Below are 19,100 nucleotides of genomic sequence, written 5' to 3' on the forward strand. Positions count from 1 at the left end.
TGAAATAAGCAATCTTAATTCTTTCATAGGAGCTCTGGTAGCATAGTGCCTAAGACACTTGACTGCTAGCCAGAAGTCTGGTGGTTCAAACCCACCAGCCACTCCTCAGAAGGAAGATGGGGCAATCTACTTCCATAGTGATACTGCCTCAGAAACTCAAGGAGGGGTCACTATGATTTGGGTCCGACTCGACGGTACATAGCAACAACAACAACATACTGTAAGGTCCCAAAACAATGAATAATACAAGACAGAGATCATGATACATGACTCCAAAGAAAAAATAATCATCTCAAATATCAGTGAAAGTTGAGAAAATAAAATCCTAGACCCATTTAAAGTAAACATAACTATCACCTTTTAGACGATAAACTGCATTACAAAAATCAGAAGCCATTCCTAACAGTAATATCTATTGGGAAACAGTAGGAATTTTAAGAGAGAGACCGCCACATCTGAAAAACAGACCAGCAGGAAGAATAAGACACTTGTTCATCTGTATTTCTGTGACTTTTCTCACTTGGTATTATTTGCAACTGTACTTTTATGTCTGGCAGCAGTGCCAACTTCAGTACGAATCATATATTATTTTTATCATGTTGATTACATGTGTTGACCAGTTTAGTTGTCCATATATGCTTGGTGTGGTTTGCAAACAGTCAGTGACAAAATCCAGAGCACAGCATTTTCACAGAAAGTGTTTACTGTGAAATTTCTCCTTAGAAGTTTGCTTTTCTTTACAGCTTTGATCCATATGACATCCACAGTCCTACATTTCAAATAATGGCTTACACTTAAATTAAGAAAATGAGTTCACTTTTGATACATCATGACGACAGTAGGATGTGGTGGCTCTAGAGAGGACCTCATTTTCTCAAGTGATTAGAAATTTGGTCAAATTTAAAGTCTGCTAAAATTTTCCAAACTGCACTTTTTCAGTTTTATGGTGACTTGGTACTTACATTCTGTTATTCATCAACACTTCACAGAAATACTTGATTTGTCTGAATGAATTTAAAAACCCACAACTGAAGAAAATCAGAAAAACCTGGTTTTAAATATCAAAAGGTCCCAAATGAAAAGTATTTCTACAGGCCACACCAACCAAGTTTTATTGATCAGTGTACTTTTTTTGCGGGATGAAACTGTTGCAAGATTGAACATAAGAAAATAAACTTACTGGTAAATATCTTTCCTGAGGACAGATCTGCCAAGAGGATTGTCAGCTTGGGGAGCCATGGCAACGGAGCCAATCTTTAAAACCATGGTGTCTTCTTTTGCTGCCTGATTCTCTATAACAAAAGAAAGAGATTTAGGAGATAGCCCTTGGATCTGCATGTAACTTCATGCATAAGAAGAAGAATTCTTTGAGGGAACCAGGCAGACACACTAAAATATGACCAAAAAATTAGGAAAAATAAAAGGAAATACTGTGTAAAATAAAAATATTGGATCCTTTTCCTAATTCTCTACTTCCTTTATATCCCATTAAGTAATTTTCTGCTAACATGACAGGGAAAAAAATCCCACCTCTAACATTAAAACATACACACACACGTGTTATCTAATTTCACAAACTTATACAACTGGATATTTGTTTTTCCCAAGTGATTTTAAGCCTTGGATTTCTGACACTCAATTGTCGTCTACAAATATATTAAGCGATATCCAAAAGTCTGTAACAAATCCTCAAAGCCATTTAAATTTACAAGATTAATAATAATTAAATAGAACACACACACACACATAATATAGCACTTTAAGATGTAAAATGTCAGAAAACCCAAAACAAACATGATGGCTGCAATGCTGAAGAAGGAAGGAACTAATTCTTTATGAGGAAATTTCAACTTGTTTTTCTAAACACTAATGTCTACTACAAAATTATTTGAGAAGCAGTAATGTCACACCTGGGCAAAAATTCTACTTTCTGTAAGAAATCTAAAACTAATGTGAAATATCTCAGAAAACAGTAAAAAGATCTATCAATTCTGATTTAGTACCAAGTAAGACCAAATTTAACCATCTGTTCTCATCTCATGAAGTCCCATACTCTTTCTGTAACTCACCAGCTAATTAAAAATATTACCTAAAGATTATTAGGATTGGATAGGGGTCTATTAGTTTGTATTAAATTTTATTCCCTCTTCTCAACCTAAGAACAATTGTTTAAAAATTATTGAAAATTGTTCTAAAATTTTAATCACTATGTATCTCCCTGGGTTGTAAAGAAAATGTAAATTAAAATTAACAATTTGTTTCAAGAAACTAAACCTATGTCTGCCATAGAGTTGAGGAAAGGACTGAGCTGTAAGACTTCAGAAATATCCTCAACACAACATGCCTACAAAGGCATACAAGCCTTATTTCCCAAACTCTGGGGCCCAAAGAATGCAAAAGCTAGATTATTTCCAGCTGCATCAGCAGTACACTTGGTATGGTCTGACTTAGATTAGTCCAAAAAAGAAAGTCAGAATTAAGAAAGTCAGAAAAAGTAAGAAGAAAGATATTCAATGAGTGAAAAAAGGAGCCAGAAAAAGATGTCCATAAAGGGAGTGTGGGAAGGCAAGGGGTGGGGATAGAAAGGGAGAAAGAGACAAGTTATTATAATAAATATTAGCATATGGATGCCACAGTAAAGACAATACTTTTAAATGTCCACAGCACAGAAGATCAAATAAAAATTACTTCTCATGCAGCTGCACTATTTTTAAATGACTAGGGGTCTGGCTTGATTATAGGACTTTAGACTATGAACATTGTTTACATTTCACAGATCTTGCATTTTATGCCAAGCTTATCAAATAGTTCCATGTGGGCAAAGCCTCTGATTAAGCAGCAGGCATCAATTAAATCAATAAATAGTAAGCCTGGAGAATAGACCGTACCACAAAAGTGCAATTAGTGTACTTGCTAACTGTTCTTCCAGGCTACAGATACTACCCACCATATGAAAGTCTGAAATGTAATAGAAACACTGCAGTAAATGAGGCACATATGGAGGAGGAATGACGTACTTGGTGTTACATACAAAGCCAGATCCAAGAACGAAATTCTGTTTCTGTTAGAGCCAAAAGTGTTCTCACTAGATTATACTATAAAGTTATATTAAAAAACATAACAAAACAAAAACAAAACAAAAAGCATGTAATAGGGATCATTCACAAACCAGACTAAAATAATTAATTTTATTAAAGAAAGTATTCAGCTTATCAAAATGTATCTTTGAAATATAAGAAAAATAACAAAAATGTGTATTTATATAAGAAAAGTGCCTTGAGTCATTTTATTTCAGTTACTTTATAGTTGGAAAGAAACTAGCTTCCCCTTTTTGGTTTATTTCACCTGCATTTAATAGCTGGACCACGTGAGAAAATGTTCCCTCTAGAAGCATTTTCAACACGAAAATGAATGTCTTCCTTCTTTGCTTTAACAGTATTTTTAAAAGACAGAGCTTCATGAGGAATTACTCACTCTAGAAGACACATACTAAATTCCCCCCAAAAAATCCTCTGATCTTAAATAAAGAGCTTAAGCTGGCAGCCAATGCCCTGCAGATTCAGAATCTTGATAATCAGTACAAGTAATGCAGACAATATTCACCTTGAAAACCAGACTTTCAGTATCACTTCTGCAAATAAAAAATTAGAATGGTAAATAGTTTTTCTTATTATCATTAACTGCATTTTAGACATAAAGAATTAATATGTTTTACACTTAATGAAACATGAAATATGTCTGAAAATTTTCAAGTTCTTGGTGCATCAGAATGTGTACATGTGTGTGCAGATGCTCACACATGCATGTGTGGATGGAAAATGAAAAGGCTAAAACAACTCTGAACTCATCCATAATCAAAAACTTGAGTAAGAGTAGAATTTTCATGCTATTTACAGATAACATGAGACTCGGTTGCTTATAACCAACTTTTTATAAAATACACCATGAAATAACAATATTCTGAAGTATTCAACTTTCCTTTAAGATGTTCAATATAAATTCAATATAGTGCACATGTAAAGTCTCAAAAGTACTTGAACTTATCACTGTGCAATGCTGTGCCTGTGCTTTCATAAAAATGCTACACCGACCACCCCACAAAAAACCGTCAACAAAAGGTTCAATTAGGTACTGCTGCCATATTTTCAGTTGAAGACAGAAAGATGGTTCAATAAATGTGTGACATTTAGGTGTATTAATGGAAAATAGAGTTTCATTTTCTTCATGAATCATTTCTGACTTGTGCATAGAGTATTCAGTGATAATTTTATAATTAAAGTTTCTCCTGAGAGGTATCACATTGCAAAATTCAGTGGTGCTATCAAACTCATTAAACAAACTTTCCATGCGTATTTTTCATTAATCTGATAAAAACATGAGTCAAGGAAGGCTCTTTTTAAAGCCCTTCTAAAGTAAAATGAATACTATGCTTTTGACTCTATTACTAGTTACTTAAGTAAATTTATTTAAGTATGTATTTAAGTAAATATTTATATCTAATGTAATGGCTGCTTTAATAACGTTTTCCTTATTATTCACATTATTGCTTTTAAATGTATTAAATGGAAACATTCAATCTTCCACATAAAAACATGCATTTAAAAATTTCTCTACACTCTAAAATGGTTAACAAGGTGAGTTTTATGTTTTGTGAGTTATACCTCAAAAAAGCAAAAATTTCTCTGCTCTTTGTGGGGTAAAGATCATTTCAATTAAGAAGAGCAATATAGAGACAGAAAGTGTTAAAAAAATCTACCAGAATGCAATCTTTTCATTTTGGCATGCATTTTTATATTTGTATTTTCAGGACAGGTACATAGTCCAGAAGTTCTAATACCTCAGTATTTTACACACACACACACACACACACACACACGACAGATGACAAAAATCAAAAATAAAAAGATGCATGCAACATACACACCAGGCAAAATCTTAGTACACAAAGTCTTAATTGATAAGGCAAAAATGAGCAACTTCTTAGAAAAATGGGCATCTTTCATCAATGAGACTGATACAAGATCAGGAACTCTGATAAACTTTGGTTAGGGAGCAAGTGGGGAAACAGTATATTGATATAGCCATTTCTGAGAGAAATTTGACTGTATCTCTTAACATTTGATCTAGCAATTTTTTTTTGTTGGGCATTAATTCTCCAGAAATACCAAAAAATACACCTATAAAACTGTTTATTGTAAAAAGTTAGTTAACAAAGCATTAAAATTAACCTAACAGTCCATAGAAAAACGTGGCAGATTATATTGTCCAAAGATGGGTACAGGCAGTTCCAGGATTACAAATAAATTCCATTCCTAAATGTGTCTTTAAGTTGAAAATTGATTTAAGTTGAACAGTTATGTAATGTTAGTATCTGATGTCAGTTAGTTAAAAATCTGTCTCAGTATATATATATAGTATATCTTTCTATGCATAAAAACATTAAAAAGGAAACACTTCCAGATATAACAAAACATCTTTAACATAATAATACAAAAATAATAATAATGTTTTGATGTGCTTTGCAAAGTAGCACCCATTTGTCATTATGTATGCCCTTGAATTTTTAATGAAATAGGCTTTACAGGGGTTGATTCGTAAGTATGGACATACATAACCTGGACATTAGTAACCCAGAGACCGCCTTTATAACGACATTCTTCACCCCTTATGCTCTTATTCCAGGTGGTCTGCTGAGGAAGTACATAACCTTCTGACTTCCAGAATTAAATCTTAAACCACCCGCAACACCACACACACACACACACACACACACACAGTGTGTGCTATATTTAACTGTGTATGATATTTCATGGGAGTTCTGGTAGCATAGTGGCCAAGACACTTGCCTGCTAACCAGACGGCTGGTGGTTCAAACCCACCAGCCACTCCTCGGAAGGAAGGTTGGGCAATCCTACTTCTGTAGTGATACTGCCTCGGAAACCCAAGGAGGGGTCGCTATGAGTCAGGTTTGACTAGATGGCACATAACAACAACAACAACATGATATTTCATAACTGGCTGGGATTTGTATAACACCAAGTGTATACTCTTAACAACTATACTATACTGTCACACAAAATTCTTACAACTTCTCCATTCTTTCATACCTTAGAAAGTAAAATTAAAAAACAAGTCAGTATTATGGGTAGAGGCAACGGAATTATCAATTGAACTCAGTTTAAAACCTAAGAATAATTTCAGAAAGCACTAAGAAGCCTAGAAGATGACAGAGGAACGAGTTAACCATTTTTCTACCTTTAGTCATCAGGTAAATATTAGTATCATAGAAGTATATTTCATAATTACAGTCATTGTTTTGAAAATTAAATTTTTCCCATATATATAAAACCTACCAACATTTGAGTTTACTGATATATAGGTTAGCAAAAAAGAATAACCTTTACTAGCAAAAATCCTGAAGGAAAAAAAAACCTATTTCCTACTTAAGCAACTAATGGGAATGAGGTTTCACAGCAGTCTGCTACCCACCCAGTGGGAGCTCTGGTGGTATAGTGCCTAAGGCATTTGACTGCTAACCAGAAGGCTGGCGGTTCAAACCCACCAGCCACTACTCAGAAGGAAGATGGGGCAATCTACTTCCGTAGTGATATTACCTCGGAAACCGAAGGAGGGGTTGCAGTTGCTATGAGTCGGGTCTGACTTGATGGCAGTGGGTTTGGTTTTTGGTTTGGTTTACCTACCCTGTATTCTTGACACAGCTCCTAAAGGTGCACAGAATGGCTGTAACATTATCAACACTTTCTAAAATACACCAAACTGAAAACTAAACTAGCTGGCCATGTTTTAAAAAACAAACAGAAAACTAAGGTTTCAAGAAGAAAATTATTTTAAATCAAACTAACAACAACAAAGTCAAAAGACAGTACCTCCAAAAGTTGGCTGTATTTCCTCTGTTTTTGGAACAAAAATTCTGATTACACTTGTGTTGATATAAATCAAAGGTAAATTGCGTGAAGTCAGTGTATGGCTCCTCATGGGCTGACCAGGAGATTTTCTTTTCTCTTTTTGGGTCCTTGGTAGTTTTGCTTGAAATATACTTGCAATGGCATGAAGTAAAGGAAAACAAAGGACAATATCAAAGGCTTGTGCTGAAAGAAGAATCTCATGAAGAAAATGAGGAGAACCATCTGTTAAACCTTCGGATAATTTATGAAAACTTCTTCGCTCATTTCGTGACGTTAACTTGTGGCGAACATTTTTTGTTACAGCTTTTGTATATGTCAGAGAGAGAAATCCATGTTGCTGATGAGAGCCATCTAAAAGCTTTCCAGTAGTCTGTTCCAGAAAAAAAGAAAGTACAGTACATGTTTAATTTAAAAAAGAAATCACTATTTTAAAGCAGAAAATTACTTCAGTTGGTATTTTGACATGTGACTGTGTCTTATATCAACCTGGCACCTCTTAAGGGCCCTATTACTGATCAGTTCTGTATATCTGGCAAAAGGCTCTGAGACTATCAGAATGACTAAACTGGAAGCTAGGAAGCCTGAGTTCCAGCTCCAGAATTTGAGAGAGCTGAGTTAACTTTTTGTGCTCGTTTATATTGGTTCTTACTTTTGTGCAATGTGCAAAATGTGCAATGGTAAGAACTTGGAACAGGCTACCTCTAGATTTTATCTTTTTGTTCTTAGTAACTTTTCATTCAGAGGATCAATATACTGACATGACATATTTATTCAGGTGAAATTTAAATGAACCATTTTATATATTTCTACTTGTGATCAACTCAAACAAGACAATTGCCTGAAGTAGATAAGACTTAACAGTCTTAAGAACAAAGCTTTCCTTTGATAATTGGGCTAACATATATGAAGATAAACCCAAAACCAAACTCCCTGATGCTGAGTCAATCCAAGTCACAGCGACCCTAAAGGACATAGTAGAACGGCCCCATAGGGTTTCCAAGGCTATAAATCTTTACGGAATCAGACTGTCACATCTTTCTCCCACTGAGCAGCTGGTGGGTTTGAACTGCCAACCTTTTAGTTAGCAGTTAAGCACTGAACCACTGCACCACCAGGGCTCCTATATGAAGATGTTGTTGTTGTTAGGTGTTGCTGAGTCGGTTCCGACTCACAGTGACTGTATGTACAACAGAAAAAGGCACTCACTGCCCAGTCTATACGCTCTGTATGAAGATAATAAAACCAAATCCACTACTGTCATCAAGTCAATTCCAACTCATAGTGATCCTATAGAACAGAGTAGAATTGCCCCAAAGGGTAAGGTTGTAAGTCTTTATGGAAGCAGACTGCCTCATCTTTCTCTTGCAGAGTAGCTGGTGGTAGAACCCACCGTAAGAAAAGTCTCACTGATACATGCTTTCATAACTGGACTAACTGGTTAGTGCATGTTTACTGAAAACGATAACATGACACAAAATTAAAACGTTTGTCTTTCAGAACTTGTCTATTTTCAGTGACTATCACCTGTTAATCAATTCTTTTACAACTCACAGTCCTAATGTGTAACACTGTAAATTAATATATAACATTTGATTGAGAATAAAAACTACATTATAACACCAATATTTATAACAAAACTAGTTCAATTAAGTTTCATCTTTAAGTTACAAAACATAAAGAAATTACAATAAAACAGTATATTTTTAAAGGAGTAATATTTATACTTGTGTATTCTTCAACATGGAAGGCATACACTTCTTGAAAGCAATTAAGGCACAAAAAATTCTTTTATTCTAATAAGTCAACATAAGACTAGAGTTGAGCAGTTATATTCCAGCTTGCCAATTCCTCTCCCCAGGTGTGATCCTTTTTTTTCTTTTTTTAGCTGTTAGGGTTCAAAGGTTGTTGTTAAGAGAGGAATTTAATTGGGAAAGAAGAAAAAGAAAGGAACATATTGCCAAAAACAGAAGAAAGGGCGAAGCAGCAAAGCCGCAATGCGTCTGAGCCCATCTATCTCTTTACTAACCTCCTTCGGCCCCATGCCTTTCTTGATACTTTCCTGATACTTTTGCTATCATCCAAGAACAGGACGACAGGACAATGTATGCAAATCAGCGATCACTGTCAATTTTGTTTTTAATCAGAAATTTACAGTGAAGGAGGGTGACATAAAAGTTCTTTGTTGCAAGTTCTTCTTCTTTTTTTTTTTAAGTTAATTGACAATTATAAAACATAATGAACTTGGAAGAGCAGGCATAAAATGCAGTGGGCAATATAATTTTTCCTATAATGGTCTGGCCTGGGAGTGTTTTTCACTGTATCCAACCTTCCTACTGATTCTCCTCTCTGATTTCTTTTTGCTTTCTACTCTCAAAACAAAAGAAAACAAGTAGAAAATAAATAAATAAATAAAAGCAAGACCAAGTGCTGCCAGTCTTGTCACCACATTGCTAGAAAGCAGGCGACAGTGGTAGAGATGGGAGGCTGTGCTAGGGACCCAGTGGGAGAGGCACAGCACCAATGTTAATGAATGGCTCACCTGGGCTTTGGGGAAGGGTTAGAAACTACTACTAGTCCAAATAATCCCATTCACAGTATATGTTAACTAATAGCAATATTTGAATCCTAGGAATAGTATGAAAGCTGTTTCAACAAATGAATACTTTGATATGGAAAAATATTCTTAAATGGATCGAATGTAAAGCCCTGGCATTATGCTGATTCTAACTCATAATGACCCTATAGGACAGAGTAGAACTGCCTCCTAGGGCATTCAAGGCTGTAAATCTTTAAGGAAGCAGACTGCCCCAGAGAGAAGCTGGTTTGTTTGAACTGCTGACCCTTTCAGTTAGCAGCCAAGCCCTAACCCACTGTTTCACCAGGGTGCCTACTGAATGTAAGCACGCTTAAAATGTAAACTCCATGAAAACAGGTTTTTTTTTTTTTTAAAAAAAAAGAAAAGTGTTAGTCCCTAATTCCCTCAACATAAGAACAAGATGAAAGAAGGAATGAATACTCACGGGAGTTCTGATAACAATTACTTTTCATACAGTAATAACCAATATTTTATACTATTTCAAGGAAAAGTTAAAAAGGCAGATAAAGAAATTTTAATAAAAGATATTTAATAATAAAAAATGTATAGAAAGAATATTAAGGAAAAATTTAAAAAGTGTTAATAAAAAATTGGGTTTTCTGATGAATACAAGTTACAATTATATAAGAATGTTTCTCATGGACACAGATGAACATCCAAAGAGAGGAAAATAAATCTAAAGAGAACTTCTACTGACATGAAAATCATACTTTACAGATATCTTTTTCCAACACTAAAGAGAGACTCTTGAAAAATTCAAAGACAAATCATAAAACAGCATTTGCTATGCAAAGTATCAAAGACTAAATCTAGAAACACAATCATTTAAAATATTGTGGTTAATTTTTATAATGCTAAAATTTGGTCTTAAGTCCATTTTACCTACAAAACAAGGAAAAGAAATAGGTAAAGAGCTCACACCTGGTGAGATAATAAATACATTGTACTGTTTGCAATGATTTAGTAAGTTAAGAGTTATTATCAATGTGATAATTTGCTCTTAATAGAAAACAATTACATGTACTACTACTGGTTTTAAGAGCATAAATTAAAAGAACTAGCTTGAGGACATATTCCAATATGTTGTGCCATTAGAAAAATCAGAGTAAGGAGGTTCTATGTTTCTATAAGTTGCTGGTTTACACAGTCTAGTGTCACCTACTGTGAAGTCAGTGACAGCAGTACAGCCTTGCTCAGACTTAGGAGGACACCAAATAAGGTACTTTCAATTAGTTGTGAGAAGGTAATGGCATCATCATAGTAATAATAGAAAATAACAAAAAGCAATCTAGTAAGAATCATAAAAAAATAATAAAAGCAGTACTGTCAACTCTTGATCATTCAATAAGTGTACAATGTAAAAAAAGACATTATATTTCATGTCCTAATTTGATTTTGTTATGTTGATGATAAAATTAGTCCATAATTAGAAAAACAGAGTGACAAAGAACATGGGTAAGCGACCCACATACAAATTATATTATAATGAAAAGCTAACCAATGCTTTAAAAATACATTACAGTTAATTTACAAAGTAGATGATTACAGGATGAGAAAATCAAGAGTTGACTCTATGGATAGTTCAAATTCCTTCTCTGGGTTCTTGTTAATGGAAGCTCGGTAGCATAATTTAAAAATGATTTCTTACAGAAGGAGAGAAGCCAGAGCAATTACTGAAAGGGTCCTGCTTGCTGATGGGTCGAACCAACAAGGTGCGTCTGTTCAGCTTGTCAGTACAGGAAAGGAAGACACCTCCACATTGCCCCAAAGACCAACAGTCTTCCCCAAGGCTTGAGGTGACGGACAAAAAAAAAAAGGTGAAAGACAAAAAACAAAAAAAAAAAAAAAAAAAAAAAATCTGGATAGTTTTAAATTCTGCTTAATTTTGCATAGGTTTAGGTTTGAGCCACTTCTAGGGTATGGCCCATGTCTGGTCCATCTGCTGCAAAAGCACTGTTAATGGAAGTAAACAAAACATAATTGTTTTTAGTGTAAAATCACCACTTTTAGCTTATGGTAAAGAAAAGTCTAGCCTGAATTCAGTTGTGAATTGAAAACAACTTTGAAAAAGTCAATAAAATAGTACATTAATGATACTGCATATTAATCAAAGCAATCCTACCTTTGCATTTTTTATAATCTTGCTTAAGTGCTGTAACAGGAAGATGGTTACAAAACATGAGCAATTTAAAGAAAGACATAGATAAAGAACATAACACAATTTTGGAGGAACAGGTCAACAAGAATTTACTCTGAGCTCTAATTCTTGTAACCATTAGTCCTATTACATGAAACAACAAAGAGAAGCAGTTTTACATTTTCAAAAATCATAATTACTAAATGAGTCTCACCACAGGTTTTTCTTTGCACTGTAGAAATACTCCTTCAAAATGTCCTGACTGCCAACCTTCCCCTGGCCTGGAAAACACAAGTTCACCTTATCTGTTCTTGTCAATTTTTCTGAGTTAAAAAATTGAGCATATATAACTGTTTCAAATAGTTATGATGTAAACAATACTATGCTGAACTAAAAGGTGGATTTGACAATGCAATCAACAGAACCATTTACATTAGCACCACACTCTGGGAGCTCTACATAGAAGCATTTGCCCCAATGGTAAAGGACACATTTACTTGATTGGATATTAATTCTATATCCCCTGCTAAGCATAAGGTCTATGAGGGCAAAATCTAAGTCTATTTTTGTTAAATAGCATATTCCAGTGCTTAGCAGAGGGCTTGGCATATAACAGACATTCAATAAATATTTTGACTGAATGAATAAGTGAATCATCTAAATATTTTAAATTTATATGAATTTAACTACAAAATCAAAACTGAACTAGAATAGACTGTAATCTTCATATCACCAAGAACTTATTTCAACTTCAATATTATATTTGTAAATCTCTTGCAATAATTACTTTGATTTAGATATATACCATTAGAAAACAACTAAAGAGCTAAACAATGGATTATTAAAAGCCAATTAATCATTACCTGTGAATATAACAAAAATAATTCTCATTTGCTTGGTATTATATTATATAGTATATAGTAGTAATATATACTACTATTTTAACAGGTATTAATGTGTATCCAGCAAAATATTTTGCATTTCACAAATATGACAGTTTCTCAGCTGGACAGATTTGGTAGTTATTAACATAAGCAATATATGTGATAAAGGAAAAAACGGAAATGTCTTTAGAAACTTGTTAACTAAAGACTGTTTTTAGTGCAGGCATATATGTATAGAGAAATAAATATGTGTTTTTGCAGGAACTAAATAAATAATTATTGAATGAATAATTGATATAAATTTGGAAATAGATTTTAGGCCTATTTCTAAGCCAAAAATCACATGAAATTTAAAAATTACTCTTTTTAAAAGGAAATTTTTTAAAAGCATTTGTGAATTTTATGGCATGTGAATTATATTTCTATTTTAGAAAATAAAACTTCCCAGTACTATTATATCACCCACTCCCACTGCCATCAAGTCAATTCAGACTCATAGTGACCCTGTTGGTTCGAGCAGAGCTGGCTCATCGAGTTTCTGAGGCTGTAAACTTCATGGAAGCAGACTGTCAGACTGTCTCATTTTCTCCACAGAGAAGCTGGTGGTTCGAACTGCTGACCTTTCTGGTTAGCAGCCAAATGCCTTAAGCACTGCACCACCAGAGCTCCTAGTAGTATTATATAGCAAAAAATTATTATTTTTCTTTGGAAAAATTAATGATATTGTTATACAGCTTTGTGAAAATATTTAAAATTGAACATTTTACTGCTATTATTTACTATTACACACAAACCATACTTGTATATAAATCAGACTTTTCATAGAAATTTATGAAGGAAGAAACGATATGGCTCTAGAAATATCTACCACATGTATTTTAATCATTTGTGAGATAAAACTAGAGTCTTCCAAGTGCTAAGGGACATGAGACGTTCCTCCATTTTCAGTGTATGCTTATTCCTAATATAAGAAGTAAATGAAAAGTATACCATTAAAACAAGAGCCTTTAACTGTGTACCTGGCACCTTAAAAAAATACAACCTATATACTAAGTTGTGTGAGATGATTAGGAAAAAGAGCTTATTTCATTTAATAAGGCAATGAAGGTATTTATAAACAGATTTGCCACCTTACAAAACAAAACCTTTCTATATTCAATATATAAATGAAAAAGAAGTGAAATTAACCAATTTATCTTCTAAAAAATCATACGGGAAATGGTATATTTTTTTCAATAAGCCAAATTAAAATAATTCTTATACTAACTTTGCTAAGAAATATACAGCCTCTACCATATTCATTGTTTACTATTTACCTGCTTCTGTAGTGATCAATATTGAAACTCTCTATTTTACATTTCACTTTGGTATATACATCCTGGACATCCACGGAAGCACTGAGGTCCTCTAGTTCACTGACCATACAAATCTCTGCAGTAAGAAGCAAACGTTAATATCTAGATAGTCTCACAATCAACATTAATATTTTCTCTTTTACATTTCACTTTCACATATAACATCTATGAAGGCATGGAGCTCTATTCACCAACCACACAAGCTTCTGCAATAAGCAAACATTAATATCAATACAGGCCTCACAATAAAGTTAGGACATCTAATTCAAGATAGGGTTATCACAGTTAATGTTTGAAGTACTATACCCTGATATCAGTGGAGGATCTTGGCAACACATATAACAATGGTATAATGCATCAATATGATAATTTGCAAAATCTAATCTCATGGTCTTTAGGGTGAATTTTAATACAAATAAGACAAAATTTAAACATTACAATGTGAAAGAGAATATGAAATACATAAACCCTAAATATTGGCCAGATTCAACATATTACAGTATTGCAAATAGACAATACTTGAATTAGATCTAATCAGTTTTTTTTTAATTATAAATGACAATAACAAATAATGTCAAATATAATATATCCTCTAGAAAGAGGTTTAATATTTGATTTTTTCAGCTGAGAAAAGTAGTCCTGTACCTGTGCCTTTATTTTCAAGATCGGGAGCAAAGAGCTTTATAGTAATTTTGGGGAGCACCCACTGCATCCACAGACTAACACGTCCACTGGACCCACCAATGTTGCTTGTGGTTTGTTCCAAGGTGACAGAATCTGAGAATGGTGAGTCATCACCTGCTTGCACAGAATCTCCCTAGGGTAAGGACAAAAACAAAGCACTCTGTAACATGAGTAAATATAACTTAGGAAAAAAAGAAAAACAAGTAGAACTTAAAATCTGCAATTATTGTAACTTTCCCACATCATAAGCTAATGAATATAAACATACATTAATCAAATGGTTTTTATACCTACAATGTACAAACATGTCATTCCAGTTTTTTCTAAAAGTAGATAAGGATCCAAAACAAGTTAGGGTCCTAATAATGAGTGTTTACTTAGAAAGCAGGGCTTATAAGCGACACCAAGGGCAAATCCATCTTTGTTTTTGTAAATAAAGTTTAACTAGCTCACAGCCACACCCATTCATTGAATATATTGTTTATGGCTGCTTTTCAGCAGAGTTGAGTAGTTGCCACAGAGCTTCTATAATCCAGCAAACCCTAAAATATTTATTGTCTAGCCCTTCACGGAAAAAGTTTGTCTATCCCTGGTATAGAATGTATTTATGCTTGAATCTATAGTAACCATACCAAAGTCATTAACTTAGTTTTAAAATCAGCAGAAACATTCATCATGCTCCCATATTTAAATATAAGAAGACTTAAAATAAATTAGTAAACTTGACAATAGATTTTTCAACATGGTTGAACATCTCTTATGGTTAAACATCTCTTAACTAGAGGTATGGAGGGCAAACTTATTCAATACAGCAGTACCTAATGAACTCTGGATATGTGCAAGCTTCTAAATTCAGAGCTAATGTCAAAGGTTTGCTTGCTTGCCTTTGATCTTTTCAGGAACTTAGTGGTCCTGAAGAAAACAAACCTTGTTTTGGAGTTGTGTAGCTCCAGTCTCAAAAGCAGAAGGAGATGGTGCCAGAGATAGTAATCACTCACTGATGTATTCTGCTTTTGTTTCTGTATTTGTTTTGCTTTTTTTGGATTAGCTACCAAGTATGAGAATTTTTCAAACTTTGTTGTTCATTTAACATCTACAAACAAAACTTAGAGCCTAAATTCGTATCCTAGGAACTAATCAAATATACTATAAAATGTTTATTTGTTTAAAAGATGTGAGTGTGCATTGTTATTGTGTTGTTGTTGTTAGATGCTGCCAAGTGGGCTCTGACTCATGGAGACCCTGCGTACAACAGAATGAAACAATGCCTGGTCTTGCACAATCCTTGCTATGCTTGAATCCATAGTTGCAGCTACTGTGTCAATCCATCTCATTGAGGGTCTTCCCCTTTTCACTGACCCTCTACTTTACCAAGCATGATATCCTTCTCCAGGGACCAGTCACTTCTGACAACATGACCAAAGTAGGTGAGACAAGGTCTGGACATTCTTGCTTCCAAGGACCATTCTAGTTGTACTTCTTCCAGGACAGATTTGTTCATTCTTCTGGCAGTGCATGGTATTCCCATTATTCTTTGCCAACACCACAATTCAAAGGCATTAATTCTTCTTTGATCTTCCTTATTCACTGTCCAGCTTTCACATGCTTATGAGGCTATTGAAAATACTATGGCTTGGGTCAGGCACACCTTAGTCTTCAAAGCAACATCTTTACTCTTTAATACTTTAAAGAGGCCTTTTACAGAAGATTTACCCAGTGTAGGTAGGTAGGTAGATAGGTAGTTAGGTAGGTAGACAGACAGACAGACAGACATATATACATAATCTGGCAAACAGGGTGACATATAGAAGGTTAAGGACTTAAGGACACGATACACTAGACAAGTGATTTTAGCAAACAATTTAACCTTTCAAAGCTTTTTTCTCCTCTGCAAAACGGTTATTACAATGCTATTTATCTCTTAGAGTTGTTAAGATTAAATGAGAACATGTACATAACGTGATTAACACAATGTTTGTTTCCTATGCTAGGGAGTCATGACTAGTATTTAAAAGAACGAAATATCCCTTAAAATTCAGCAGAAGACAATATAACACAGTCAGTGTGTTTTACTTTATGAATAAATTCTCAGAGAAGAAGCCACTAGTCTCTCAGTCAAGTATTGGCCTGACACCTAAAAAAAGGGAAGGTAAGTGAAAGCCTCATACAAAACAAAACAAAAAACTCATGCCCACAGACATGGCATGTAGACAAAAGTAAATGGAAGTCCTATATGAAGCTACCTTTCAATAAGAAGAAAATTCCAATCTCCTGAATTTGCAGGAGGCCAAATGAGAAAGATTTTCACAGAAAAGCAGGCAAGGGTTTGCTGTTAAAACACTTGGGCACAAGGTACAGCAAAGCAATAGAGTTCTGTCCTGTGACAGAAAATGATAGATTTAATACTGAGGACAATATAGTCATCCTTTGTTCCAATACACAAACAAAGCAAACAGTTCATGATTGTGGGGCTTTCATATACACACTTCTCCTTAAAAAAAAAAAAAAAAAAGTGGTCCTAAATCTGCTATACTAGAAATTCCTCAAAATTGAGAAGCTGTTAAAAAAAAAAAAATCAGGTTTTTGGTAAGCTGTCTACATTAACACACCACCTTATGAAAATCACAAACTAATCCTAGAATAAGATGCATTTTCAAAAGTCAATTACAATAGCAGTACACTGTGGTTAGTATGTCCTTCTTTATGGATGGATTCTTAGAGCAGAAGCATATATAAATTAAATCCTCCCTCCATCGTAATATCAAGAATAAAAAACTACAGAGAAAATTGTGCCTCAAATTAGCTGGACCTCAATTTTTAACACCACTAAGTATGTATGTTGTTGTTGTTGTTGTTATGTGCAGTCGAGTTGGACCCGACTGATAGTGACCCCTCCTTGGGTTTCCGAGGCAGTATCACTATGGAAGTAGATTGTCCCATCTTCCTTCCGAGGAGTGGCTGGTGGGTTTGAACCACCAGCCTTCTGGTTAGCAGTCAAGTGCCTTAGGCACTATGCTACCAGATCTCCCAGAAAGAAACCACACCTCCCAACTGAGTGCATCGGACTCCTAGCGAGCCCTCCTTGAGTTCCCAAGGAGGGCTGAGTTGAGAAAGAGATGGCCAGGTCTACGTGGCGCGGAATGGCTGGTGGGTTTGAACCGCCAGCCTTGTGCTTCGAGGGCGACTGCCTTAGGCCCGAAGTCATCCTCTAGGGCTCCACTAAGTATAGTCAATAGGAATTCTAAGAAAACTATGGCTACAAATTGAACACATAAGCATTCCTGAGAAAAAGTTTTGCTCTCCTTCCTCATACAGTTTCAATTTTCATTTTGGGTTTACAGCATTTGGTGTGGTATTGTTAAATATGTTTATGCATCAATTTTCTGCTCTGTTTCCAAATCTACAGCAAAAGCTGAGCCAGAATAAGAGTTGCTGACACAATTAAAAAAAAAAAATAGCCAAGGGGGGAAAAAAAAAGAATGAGTTGCTGAAGTATTTTCCCATACTCATGACCTCCTCATGCCAAGTCCTCAAATACACAGGTTAATTCTTTTCACTATTTTGGTGCATACTGACCAAAACATTGAGTTTCTTTTTTCTAGCAGAATTTATCTTTGTTCATCAGGAAGAGCAAACACTTAAGCTCCTCTTCGTTGGCCTGTTTCAGAGCTCAGGATGATCACAGTTTTGGCCACATTAGGCCACATTATTATTATCCTTTATCAAAATAACTCCAGGTTCCTTGTTTAATCACAAAACTTCCCCAAGGGCTAAACACTTTCACCACTGTTTGCACTTAAGTCAACAGTAACAAGTGGCCTGCTGTGGTTCCCACTACCTTTGCTCTCACTATTTCAATACAAGGGTAGGAAAAATGGTTAACTATTTTTAAGCTCAGTACTTAAGTCTCTCACTCATACTTTCCCTTCTACCACCATCTAGATTGAATTAAAAAAGCTAGAACTATACTGATCCCTGGAGAAGGATATCATGGTTGGTAAAGTAGAGGGTCAGCAGAAAATGAGAAGACTCTCAGTGAGGCAGAGTGACACAGAGGCTGTGATGATGGGCTTACGCCGAGCAAGAACTGTGAGGATGGCACAGAACCAGGCATTCTTTCTTTCTGTTGTATACAGGGTCGCTATGAGTTGGAGGCAACTCGACGGGACCTAACAACAACAGAGCTACGTTACTCAAAGTACAGTGCTTACAACCAATGACAACATGAAAAAAAAAAGTATTCAAAGTTTGAAGTATAAATCATCCACAGATCATATAAATACACACTTGTTTTCTATTTAATACAAACCGTTGTTAGTGTTACAGCAAATTCTCGATTTTTGAAAGAATTTAAAAATAATAAATTTGACTCCATGAGCAAGAAAAGCAGTACTCTAAATCTTAAAAAAAAAAAAAAAAAATTAAAATTTTATGAACCATTTACATAGAAACAGAAATCAAAACTGAGATTTCAAAACACTGATACAAATAAGCACAAAAATGTAAGGTGACCTCAGA

General features: G+C 34.6%; 1 protein-coding gene across 1 annotated transcript in view; it reads right to left on the minus strand.

Annotated features, from left to right (window-relative positions):
• The window catches only part of VPS13B (vacuolar protein sorting 13 homolog B), a 1,115,876-nt gene that overhangs the window by 472,392 nt on the left and 624,384 nt on the right, over nt 1–19,100 (minus strand). Inside the window, exons 25-29 of the mRNA XM_007934836.2 lie at nt 14,544–14,715; nt 13,860–13,974; nt 11,874–11,940; nt 6,888–7,296; nt 1,181–1,292 (exon numbers count right to left, since the gene is read on the minus strand). Coding sequence (XP_007933027.1) covers nt 1,181–1,292; nt 6,888–7,296; nt 11,874–11,940; nt 13,860–13,974; nt 14,544–14,715 — 875 coding nt within the window. The remainder of the gene's footprint in view (nt 1–1,180; nt 1,293–6,887; nt 7,297–11,873; nt 11,941–13,859; nt 13,975–14,543; nt 14,716–19,100) is intronic.

The sequence above is a fragment of the Orycteropus afer genome, unplaced genomic scaffold (assembly GCF_000298275.1).
Source record: "Orycteropus afer afer isolate SDZICR_OR568_19922 unplaced genomic scaffold, OryAfe1.0 scaffold00021, whole genome shotgun sequence".
NCBI lineage: Eukaryota > Metazoa > Chordata > Mammalia > Tubulidentata > Orycteropodidae > Orycteropus > Orycteropus afer.